The following is a 12,615-nucleotide window of genomic DNA, read 5'->3' as shown; positions in this document are numbered from 1 at the left end:
ACTGTTCCCCCTTGCATGAGAGCTCCTAGCTTCCTTACACTTGCTCTAATTCTACATTCTAGCCAAAATGAAACTGTCCTGGAGTGGGGGTTTGGTATGGGGAGTCTGGGTCTAGTCTCTGCTCCAAGGATTAAATCTTCCATTTAAAAAGTCATTGAAAAAATGTGTAATCAACTTTGGGAGCCAAACCTGGAAGTCGAATCTCCCCCTTCCTCCAGAATATATTAAAAAAAAAAAAAAATTCTTCAGTTTTTAATAGGTATAGGATCACTGAAATAAGGAGTTTTCAGAACAGAGTTCCGCATTTCCTATGATTAATGAAAAAAAGCTAACATTAAAAATTAAGCACATCACAGTACAAGCATGCTTATGAAAAAGAATCTCAATCTTACTGTGTAACACTGACAAAGCATCTACTCTGCAGTAATTTTTTCAAAAACCATAAAGAAATCATACAAATTATCTAAGTGCTTAAGTTGCTGTATGTACTGTACCTTTGTGGTGCTCAACAGTACTGAGGAGGACAGCCTCTTCACCGTGTCCTGGCTGCAGTACTCCCAGCTGAGCTAAACCCTCTGGAGGCAGGAAGCTATTGCTATTACTTAGCTAGCAGGCTCAACATGGGGAGCCTTCTGGGGGAAACCTGCACCCTTAATACAGTCTGGGAAACGCTTGAGAGGAGCAGGATGTGCAGAAAAGCCTCAGAAGTGAAGGAAAAGGGCAGCCTCTCTCGGGATCTTGTTCAACTTTGGTTTTTGTTGTTGTTTTGGGAGAGCGTCCATCCATTTTCCCAAGTAACAAGCGATAGGACAAGAGGAAATGGCCTCAAGTTGTGCCAGGGGAGGTTTAGATTGGGTATCAGGAAAAATTTCTTCACCAAAAGGGTTATTAAACATCAGAACAGGCTGTCCAGGGAAGTGGTTGAGTCACCATCCCTGGAGGTATTTAGAAGACGTGTAGATGTGGTGCTTCGGGACATGGTTTAGTGGTGGACTTGGCAGTGCTGGGTTAACGGTTGGACTTGATGATCTTAAGGGTCTTTTCCAACCAAAATGATTCTATAATTCTACTAAAACACTCTATAAAGATTAAGAGCTCTCTTGTAGTCATTTTCAAGAAGGAGAGAGGGGAAAGGCTGTTTCAGTTCAAATACTGGCCAAAGTGTGGTTCTGACAGAGTAACCGATTCACGAATAAGCTTCTGCACCAAAGAAACCAGCAACACCAGTACTGCAGCACAATGCAGATTTCATCTCTTGCTTCTTTCAGTCAGCTGCGCCTCAGGGCCGTTAGCCTTATCTGTTTTGTGACTGTTAGCTACGCTACACCATTTCTTAGAAAGCAGCTTTTGCAAGACAAACTAAATCTACCAATGAACGTATCTTTCCCCAAACATTTTAATTTAGTAGTTGTTCCTCTCAAGCTGCTCTAAAGTTTTTAACATGCACATGATGCTGTAATCATCTATAGAAAAGAATGATAAGAGCAAGCAAAACTGCAGTGGGAACCAAGCCTGCATTTGATAGCTCTTACATTAATACCCATCTCATGTTACCCATCATATAATAGCATTTAACATCATAAATATAATCCTATTGCTGTCCAAAGTCCATTGCCTTCATGAAAAAGAGGCAAACAAGGAAACAAAGACACCTAGAAAACATGACAGACATCAGAATACATTGCAGGGCTGTGAAGTCAGTGGGGACCTAATACATGTAGTCTCAGGTGCCTTGAATTGCATCATTAATTTCATGGGGGAAAGACTTAGGTTCAAGTAAATATTTATCAGAGGCTTAAGCTGAGACCTTGCCTGATTAGTTAAAGCATATTTATGAAATAAGGAAAATAAACTGATATACATCCTTCTGTTCTGAATTTCCCAGTGTGTTATGATACACATACTAAGAGTGCACCTTTGCCTCCTTTCTTAGCAGTTCCATTTCAGTATGGTAGAGTTACAATTTAGTGCTGAAATGCTCTACTTCTTTCTGTAAAAGCTCAAAATGTGTTTACTAGCTGTTTGGTGTTACACTCTATGGGGACTTACCTGCTTTTAACACTTTCTGCAACACTGTTAACATATTCTGCATTCACCTAAAGAAAAGAAGGAGAAGTTTCATTTCAAGTCACCCATTTTAATATTAAGCAACATTTTGTGGGGAATATTCATATGCAAACACTTCATTTTTATTCTCTCTTTTCCTTCCAAACAAAAGCAATATGTTACAGCAGCATTTCTACTAAAGGACAGTATGGGGTTTTCAAGCCAAGTGAACATTCAATGTAGCTGAAAGTAGAACTGAACTATCTCCAGCTATGGTTTCTACATTTTGTTTTTTTTCACTGCTTCTGCAGGAGGCCAAGCCATTTTCTGCATAAAATTCTGTTCTACAGCTTTCAGTTATGCTAGAAAAGTATAACTGTCAGTAAAAAGAGCAGCTTCAGGTTAATCATCCAAAAATCACAAAAGAGGCCTGAGGCTGTTGAGAAAATTCACCTAAGCAAAATTTTCTAAAGCTAGTGATACTTAAATTTTTTATTTAGAGTTTCTTCCTAATATAACAAACTTATGGCTCTTAAGTCTGGAAATTTTGAGGACATACTTACTCATTGCTGCTGTTTCATAAAAATAACAGTTTCAGTGTGGAAAACACATCTGTTAACTATATTAAAGAGTGCTAAGTTTTATGGATGTGATTTTCAAAGCAATACAATACCTGTCTTGGCAGTTCAGATTTTTTTTTAAATACACAAATAATCATTACCAGCTATACATTAAATTTGGAATAAGTAAAAATGATGTGAAATGGTAAGTAAAGAACTGTGATAAGAAAAAAATACCAACAACTTTGCAACTCACTTTCAGTCAATAAATTACTCTGACTTAACCCACAGTGTAAACATTTAACTTGATCTTCTGAAACTTTCTGGGAAAAAGGAAGGTGTGGATTCACAATCAGTGAACACACCTGCCCTCCTCTCATAATTAAATGTTCTTATCACCTCTCATATCAGCACAATCAACCTGCTCTAATTTACTGCATGGCTGAAAAATGGAAGCTGCAAGAACGTGACTTTGGGGATGGGAGAAAGAGGAGAAACTTATTCTTACAACAGCAGTTTAATCCTAAATGGGCTGAAATGGACTATTACTGCAACCAAAGCTGCTGTGTGTTAAAAGTGCCACATTAGGACTTGTCCACAGTGGGAAACTGTACGGTTCAGAAGTTAACCCTTAAAAACTCAAAGAACTCTCTAAAGCCCTGTAATAGAAGGTTAATCTGAATGGCAGCTAGGCAAAGCTCATCATTGCCAGGGCTCTTCACTGGGAAGCAGCAACTGTAAAATAAGTTCAGCTCCTGAAAATGGTGCTGAAGAGGAAAGACAGCCAGTAAAATTGGGCCTATCTACTTACTGTTGTGATCCAAACAGAAAAGGGGAAGTCATGACCTAACTTAATAAAGTGAGCTACGTTCTGTTTGACAGCATTACAGTCGCAAAAACTGCTCTAAGTGATGACTGAACCAAAAAAGCAAACTTTAACTGCTATTAAATACATGTATGAAACTGAATTTTGTTTATGGAAGGACCAAGAACTATGAAGAATAAATACAAAGTCTGAATAATTGCAGTCATTTTTTCCTGCAGGTAACTATCACTAGCTAATTCCCTTCTGTAGCTTTTTTCCCATGCAACCAAGACATTTTGGAATGAGAAAAAAATTCATTTACCCCTAATATTTTACCGTGAGCACTGTTTACTCTCCCAAACGTGGAACCATTCAAGTCCTTGAACAGTTTTCTTTTCCACAAAAAATACCAATACACGTGCAGAAGGCAAGGCTCCAGCATGTCAAGGTACTTTGAAAGATATATGATATCAAAGCAGCAGATAAATAATATGAACTTTTGTTAGACTGAGTAAGTTTACATTTTTAAGGTTCTATGGAACTTCTCTGTAGAGGAGTTACATTTCATTCTTGAAGTAGAATACTTCCAGAGATAAATAATGAGTTCATATAGTTTTACTTGAAAATCTGACTACAACAACTGTGTTTGTAAATGTAATATGACTTTTTACCCTTCAGTCATCTGAGTTACAAGGGTTTTTTCCACATATGAACACTGAGGCACTAGCTGCTCACTGTCTCCTCCAGCCCTGAAGAAAACCCTTCCAAAGGCCTGGCTAACAGTATTTTGCAGCCTCTCCTACACTATTACACTAAGACATAAATCTCCATATTGTCTTTCTGTCAGCATACTGCAGCTTTCCATGCAAACCTACCTCTCCTACAAAGACGATTATTACGCAGTCGTTCTTCTGCTCTTCAGAAAGTTCGTACAGCAGGGAATGCAGCGTGTTAATCAGATAATGTTGCTTTTCCCTTTTCACAGTAGGAATACCCATCACCAGTGAGACTGCAAAGAAAGAAGTCCACAAGCCACATAATTTTAAGTCAGGTAAAGGGAAACTGAATTTACATTTTAATTTTTATTTGATGCGACCATGAGACTTGGTGACAGTTAATATTCCTATAGCACTGTGACAGCATTTGCTTTACTACCTGGAAGGAGAGATTCCTCCAGCTAAGTTTAGTTTAGAGACACCTGTGTCTGTGTTATAAGCACCAGGTCTACACTGTGTAGACCGTCAACATTTGAGAACTTGGAGATAATACTACCTCTGGCAAACACATATGTATCTGCTGTTGAGTTTCAAAAGTGGGTATTGCAAAATAAGTGCTGACTCTTGGTATGGAGTTGGAGATCTGAGTAGTAAGAGTTAAACCAACACTGCTTTACTGAACAAGTTGTCACAAGAGGTGAGCGCTGTGTATCTCACACAGGAATCCAAAAATCAAAATCTCAAAAATCTTTCTGAGCAGTTTAAGTGATAGGAATCCATGGCTTTGACATAATCAATAATAAGATTATTAAGAAGAAAGGAACTGAAATTGTCTCCGGCAAAGACTTCACTAGTAGCAAACCTGTGCTATATTACATCATTAGATTGTAAGCAGGTCCTCTCTTTTTCCATTGGTGAGGGCATTACTGAAGTCAGTGACCTAATATGGCTCAGTAAACCTGTAGAATTCTTAGTCCTTGCAGAAGATTCCTATTCACCAAAACCTTGTGAGGCTGGTAAGGAAGCAGCAGATTTTGAAGGAAAGGAGTAGGTGCAGTTAGTGACTTGCTCCAGACTTCATAATTTGTGCCAGCATCAGCTCAAAAATGCCAAAGTTCCAACGTTCCTTCCCAGCACATAACCTGCTAAACTACTGGGGTTTTGTTTGGTTTTACACACTGAAGGTCAACCTGTACTTGTTAAAGTGTGGTCTTGCTATTGTGATTTTCATGTACAAATAAATGAAAATTAAACATGCGGCAAATGCAGCATTCTTTTGTCACTTATTACTACTTTTTTTTTTTTTTTTTTTGCTTGCTTGCTTGCAAGTGTATCTTGTTTTCTCAGGTTTTTTTGCAAATCATTTTGCTGACTACCTGTGGTCTTTTCCATACTCACACTGATCTAAGGGGTCATAGATCTCACTCCAGTTAGAACCACACCACTACTCCAGTAGAAACACTAGCCCATGTCATGGGCATGGCCAAGTTATTTTTTTTAGTTAAATCAAAAGTGCTGCCAATGTTTCTTTATATAAAATCACCCTAGAGAAAAGTCAGAATTTCAACAAAATACAAAACTCAGCAAAATAGTTGACTAGTTCCTTGTTTGCTTATTGCTTTGCATGTTCTTTTTACTTATCACACGACAATTAGGAGAAGATGTAACTTAATAATTTGTATTACAGTTCACTGGAATTCATTATGATTTGTGCAGGTGTCAGCTGATTTCTCATGTGGATGAAAAAGTTACACCGAAGATTTATTAATATCCTTCAAATGATCACATCACCTTTCCATTTGCTTCCAACCTTAGCAAACTGAATTGTAAATTCTCCCTGGCTTCCTTACTCATACTAATTTTATGGGAAAAAAACGTCAGCTAATGCATCTTTGCCACATGAATCCATGACTAAGAACACAAAAAACAATAATCCCTTTCAGTTATGACTATTTTTGTTGATATTTGAGAAGGTTTATCAGAATACTTTGGAGAAGACTTGAAATTGGGATGGGAATGGTAAAAGTGCTTTTGCCATCCCCATTAAAACGTATTCAGTTTGGCAACATTAGAAAGTTTAGGGAAAAAACCCTCTCTGAACTTTGAGTATGCTTCATTGCTAGAACTTAATATAAAAATATAAACATGTAGAAAACATAAGCCAAACTTTATTTCCTACCTCCAGTTCTCTGTTGCCCAAAAATAACATTTGGGAAAATGGCATCTTCGTATTCTCGAAGGTGAGGTAGATAGTAGTACATGTTTGTAAGATGCACAGGGAGTTTTCCGGTGAGGTTTAACATTTTCCACTTCATATCATCTTAAAGAAACAACAAACCCACATATACACATAAAATAAAAAGCCAGCAGCGAAGCCTATTATTTCAACACTTTTCCTCAACTGAATACTGGCAGATTACCACATACAAGGTTATTCAATCAGAACTATTCCTCATAAGTGATTATATGTCATATATATTACCCTCCTGCAGTAATAAACTGAGAATCACCCAGTACACCCCCCCCACCCAGGCGATGGTGCAGCGCTCCAAGTCTGAATGTCCTGGGAACTCCACCTGCCTTTCCCTGTGCCTAAACAGCTGCGGGATTGAGCCATCTTAAAACACAATAAGCAGTTATTTTAAAAGGTTTGTTTTTTGCACAGTTGGCAAGCAGCTTTTTAAATGAAAAGAAACACAGATTCTGATTAATAACTTTCTTAATTACTTAGCCAACTTAAATGCTTTCCCCAAAATGTAACACATGGTGGTTTTCAGGGCTTAAACAGAAGTTCTCAGGTTATAAAAAGTCCTACAGCAAAAAGGACAACCAGATCCAGGCCTTTAGAAACTACTCAAGAAACAAAAGAGTCTAATAGTTAAGAGAAAAGTAGGGAATTTTTTTTTTCTTTACTAGTTTAAAATAAAGATGAAAATAATTAGTTACTCATGTTGAAATAACTCAAGTGTGACCTTTAATAAGCCATATAAAACCCAGATACCATTAATTTACTAATTTATCTTCCTTGATATAAACATTCCTGAATACTCCAGCAGCGGTAAAAATTCTTTAAAATAATTTTAATAAAAACTTGAACAATTTCACTCTAAAATCATTATAAAACCAATTACAAGCTTGCAACACAAAATTGTGCTTAATGGAAGATACCCATGGGGGCAGAAATGATATGCACCATGCAATTTTTAAAAAGGTATTTGAATGGATTAAAATAAAGACTATATTTACAATGAATAGCAAATGGTCTTCCTAATATTTAAGAAAGCTGCTTGGAAACAAAACTGAAGATCACTCCAGACTTTATTTACCAGTTGTCTAAAGGCTTAAATCTTGCTTTCCTGACACAGGCAGCATATGGCTCTCATACTACAATTTTGTCTGTCATTCTTTGTTGCTGACTTTTTCTGTATCCTACAAGCTACCTACAATGTGTATGTCTTTGCCCTGAAAGAAAAATAAAGCCTCTATGAATTTATCTAGGGTAATTCACACTTCAGTAGGTGCCTCCTCCAGACACCTCCTCAGTTGTGCAGAGGCTGGTGCTAGGGCACTTCATGATATCAGAACACCACCTCAATTAGTTTTAGCCAACAAAATCACATTAACAGCCTCCCAAGCTGCAGAAAATTGGAAAACTCACAGTGTCACAGTCAGCAAAGCAACAGAAGGTTTATTGACTTAGATGGAAAGTTATTTTTCCTAAGAAATGCGTCTAAGATAACTCCTCAAAGTTATCACCCTTCAAAGTTACTTAAAACAAGTCTTACAAATGACCATCGTCAGCTTCATTCACTCAGCTTAGATCAATGAAGACAGAGGCTTACTGAATGGGCAATATTTGTTTGAAGTTTTTCAACTTCCAAAAGATATTCCCACTGAAAATTAGGACTTGACAGAGACTCCCCACTCCACAGAAAAGTTTTTTAAAAAATAAAAACCCAAACATACATACATACATATATACATATATATATGTATATATGTCCAGACATTTGTGTATGAAAGAGAAACCCACAACTCCTCCCACTCTTCTTTGCCAATAAATATACTGGAATTTTGCTGCATAGAAACAAAACCACCTTCATAACTTCTCAAGGACTTTCTGTTTTTATTTGAAAGTAGTACCTATCAAGGGTTGGGCAAGGGACTTTTATTTTTATTGCGTACAATAAACCTTTTGATTTTTGTTGTACAATAAACTTGGCTGGAATGAGAAGCAGAAGAGTATGTAAAAATAAAAGGAAAACTATTCAGTGATTTTAAGAAATTTCTGCTTTGAATCCTGTGAATTGACAGCTTTAATACTTTCTGATATTCATCTGACTCCAATAAGAACGAAGAGCAGAGGGAAGGGGAACTTGCACTCTCCTCTACTGCTATTATGTGCATTAGGCAATAACTCTTTGTCCACAGTATGTGGTAGCTGCACTGGTAGCAGTACTGGTAGCTGACAACATGGTCTCTATTCTAAACCTTGTAAGGCCACAACCCTGCCAACGCTCAAGCATTTGTTTATACACATCTGAACAGTGGCACTGAATTAATACTGAATAAACCGACAAAAAGAGGCAGGGAAGAACAGGATAAGAAATGAATCTGACTACACAAACCAGGAACGCACCTTGCTCCTTCTTCCCCTGTAACAGTCTTGGTTAATTCCCTATTTTAATTTGATACCAGCCCGCTGTACTGAATGCAAATATGGATTTCTAAAAAGTAGTTTTCAGTAGCATCCAGACTCTTTTTGAAGTCGGGGTGTTTTGTGGAATGCCTCTAGCGCAGAGATGCCCCTTCTAGTTTTCCTTCTCTCCCCAGGGAAGTAGCTCTTCCAACCCGAAGAGGGAGGAAGGCAGATCCTGCACTACTACAGCATTTCTTTTATGCGACAGAATCCAACTGTCTAATTTATTGTATGCAACTACAGAGTGCATATAGATGGGGACATGCAAGTGTGTAAGGCAAGGATCTGATATATTTTTAAATAAATAAGAAGTTTAATTAAACAATTGGAAGAAGCCAGATCACTAGAGTAAACTTAATTGCATGTTGGTGTCCCTCTAAAATAAATTTAAAAAAAAACAGAGCAGAGAAACCCCCCTCAAAGCTTTTCTTTTAATTGGCATCACTTACAAGCATTCACGTTTCCTTCAGATTATTAACAAACTACTTGCAAGATAAAAATAAATTCTAGAGGGAACATTCTTAGGCTGTATCTAGCCAGCAAGATCTCATGGGGCTTCTCAACTCCCAGGTTCAGGCAAGTACCCAGCTGTATGTGGTCTCCCTGCTGAGATGAGACTGCACACCCACCACATGCCCCTCGGTGCCTGGGGTCTGCTGGCAGGATGGCAGAGCACTCTTGGTCAAAAATTCCCCCAAAAAAGTCACTCCACCTGGACAGGAGAGGGACCAGGACTGTGGAACATCTGAGGAGCTGTACCTGCCTTCCAGGTTAGACATAGCCCTAGTATTTTTCAGGGTGTAGTGGCATAGTAAAAGCTGATAAAAATAGCTTATTCAGTGCTCTGTACCTGGCAGCAAGAGAGGGATATGCACTGTAAGAAACTCGATTAGCAACAGGTACATCTTTGCTACTATGACACCACTGCAGTCTATTGTGTCCCCTTTTTTTCTTCTTATTTGTTTAGTTACTAACCAATCCTATTTAAAGAGGGGCTACAGATTACTTCTCCACCCCTTTTTTAAAGCAGGAACTTCTACCTAACGCTAATATAATCGAATCAATTATTTTTGTCCCCACACCAGTGATAAAGAAACATGAGCACACAAAACTTTGAGCCATTAACACAGTACATTTTTATACATACAAACCTGTATCATTTGTTGTCAAGTTCATTCTTTTTGCAATCACACGTTTAATTTCAGCTAGGGCACTACTCAGTTCATGTGATCTTCTTCTGTTTTCCTTTTCAGCATACAGTAGTCTGTTTCGAAGTTGCAGAAACTGGCTTTGGTACGCGTTTAAGTCATTTCCTGCAATAAGAACATAATTTCTTTTCAAAGAGGTGAATTATATGATGAAATAAAGAGAAAGTTTAAGAACAGGAGATGATCCAGAAGACGACATGACCAGAAGTCTATAAACAATAGTAAAAAAGGCTGCTCAAAGTTTATTCATGGAATGAAGAAGTCTGGAAGATTATTAATTAGATTTTAGGGAGCACAGCTGGATAAAGGTTTGCAACTGAAGACAAGAACAAGAATATGACATCCATAATAATGAAAAAGTCAGTGAAAGACTATGAGTTGCAGGGGAAGGTGCCATCCAGTAAAGCCAAGAACGTTTTTCACTAAGTGACAAATCTTGATGACCCTTGTCACACTGATGAGTTAACTATGTAATGGCTTGTCTTTTGTATAAAACACTAAAGATTAAAATACAGATATTAAGGTATTCAGTCTTCATCTATGAGTTTAAAAGTGCTTGGAGTATATTAAGAACTATTAATAAAGATGGTTATTTGAACTCCTGGATGTATTTCATTAGATAACAACTGGAAGTGTGCTCTGGATTGAAGGATACCTTCATAATATATAGTCCACCTTTGATGAAATACTCTACAATCATATCAATATTAGAAACACTGTACTCTCAGCCATGGTTATCAGACACCTCTCCTGTTCTGCATAGTATTCTCAGATAATGTCAATGTTTTGTTTATAGAAGATACACTTTCCTAAGAAGCAAGTACTGTCAGAAGCTCTCAGTTATCACAGATGATATACAAGACTTACACCTGTTAGTGTCTCCACTGCCTCATTGCCACATGAATAAAGATTGTTAGACTTATTAAAATTAATATAAGACAACACTTCAACAATGTCACTCACTTTGTCATAGGAAGTAAAGAAAGTAGAGGGCAGAAGATGACTTATACTTAATTTAAAAATGTTTTATAATGTTACTTTTTTATTGTTTTAGTTTTGTTTTTTTTTTAGTTAAATGCTGTTATTTAGATACTTCTCCCATTCTATTTGCGGACTGTGCTGAGTCCCATCCTTGGCAGGATTCATTTTCTAGGACACACCATTGTCTCTCAGCAAAAGTGAATTCCCAGGGGTTCTAGCTTGAATAGAGACTAAGATCATAATGCGCAGGTAAAACAAATTTGGAGGATTTGCAAAGGCATTTCAAACTGGAACTAATTTGCATTTTGGATAAACAGTTTGTTTGCAGTAAACACAAGTCCTTAATTTAATCAATAAATGTATGATTGAAAGACTCCAAAGTCTAAAACATCTAGGAAGAAAGCAGTTAGAAAAAAGCAGTAAACATGTGATCTGTATTATTATTATTATTATTATTATTATTGATCTCATTAAAAATTTAAAGCATGTTTAGTAAAACGCACATAAAATTAATGCTTCCTAAAATTTTCTGACAGTCTTAAAAATGTTCTGACTTGCAAGAAAGGCATTCATATCTAGGAGTATTCTGCACTGTACAGCTATGAATGTAAATTTAGTGTTGTTGAACAGTGAGGAAATCTGGATTATTACAGCTGCATGCAACAAGTTCTACTTTTCTGAAGTAATAATTCAACCTTTAGCTTTTTGCTTTAGAATGTATACAAATAAAATAAAAACATAAGGTTTAAGTTGATTTAGGTGACTGACAGACATTAATCATACTGTTTTCATAGCAAGGAAGTGATTCCAAATAGAGCATTGATACATGTAAACACAGTGGAGATTTACCTTGCAATTCCAAGACAAATTCAGAGGTATAAACTAAAGATACAGTAATGGATGTGCATTTTTTCTTTAAATTCCAATTGCCTTTATTAGGAGTTAGACAGCATCAAGCGCCAAGAAAAAGTGAAGGTTTAACCTGCAGTAAAGTCCCACATGCTCCTGGGAAGATGCAAACAACGAAGAGCAAGCCTGCAATCTTAGGATAAATGCACATTATCACAGGATGCAACTTACTGCTCCTGAAAAGGGAATCAGCCATTTTATAATGGAGGTGTTTTGTAATTAAATGCTGGAAAGTGTTGTTCCATTGACATTTCCAGTGCTGTAATAGCTTAAGATTTTGCTAAACCAAACTAAAATTCCCCTCAGTACAACTATATTATAGGAGGAATCAGTAAAGAACCTGCAGATGAATAACAATGCTGTAGTCTTTACAATTCTTTCAGCTATCCAGTGTCAGTGTGACTCAAAACTACCGATGTCACTACCGGGCTGACATTTTGGCAAGCACCAAGTAATTGTAGTTTTATTTGCTTACTTACAGGTGAGCCTACCAAAATACCAATAAAATAAAGAAAAGGTCAAGACTCAGTTATCACTGAGCGCACCCAAAGAAGCTGGCATTTGTAATTGGCCTTATCTATTTCTTCAGGCCAGAAGAGGGAAACCACATTTCTGAGTGTTTCAGAACTGAAGCCTCTGTTCAGTTAGTAGAACAAGACTTAACAATTGCTTATCTCATTCGATTTTGACA

General features: G+C 37.1%; 1 protein-coding gene across 1 annotated transcript in view; it reads right to left on the bottom strand.

The window, feature by feature from the left end:
• The window catches only part of MGAT4D (MGAT4 family member D), a 46,058-nt gene that overhangs the window by 18,691 nt on the left and 14,752 nt on the right, over positions 1-12,615 (bottom strand). The window contains exons 4-7 of the mRNA XM_068403473.1: positions 9,978-10,139; positions 6,307-6,447; positions 4,287-4,420; positions 2,050-2,096 (exon numbers count right to left, since the gene is read on the bottom strand). Of these exons, the coding sequence (XP_068259574.1) occupies positions 2,050-2,096; positions 4,287-4,420; positions 6,307-6,447; positions 9,978-10,002 (347 nt within the window). The 5' untranslated portion in view covers positions 10,003-10,139. The remainder of the gene's footprint in view (positions 1-2,049; positions 2,097-4,286; positions 4,421-6,306; positions 6,448-9,977; positions 10,140-12,615) is intronic.

This window comes from Nyctibius grandis, chromosome 6 (assembly GCF_013368605.1).
Source record: "Nyctibius grandis isolate bNycGra1 chromosome 6, bNycGra1.pri, whole genome shotgun sequence".
Classification (NCBI taxonomy): domain Eukaryota; kingdom Metazoa; phylum Chordata; class Aves; order Nyctibiiformes; family Nyctibiidae; genus Nyctibius; species Nyctibius grandis.
This window is presented reverse-complemented; position numbering and strand designations above follow the sequence as displayed.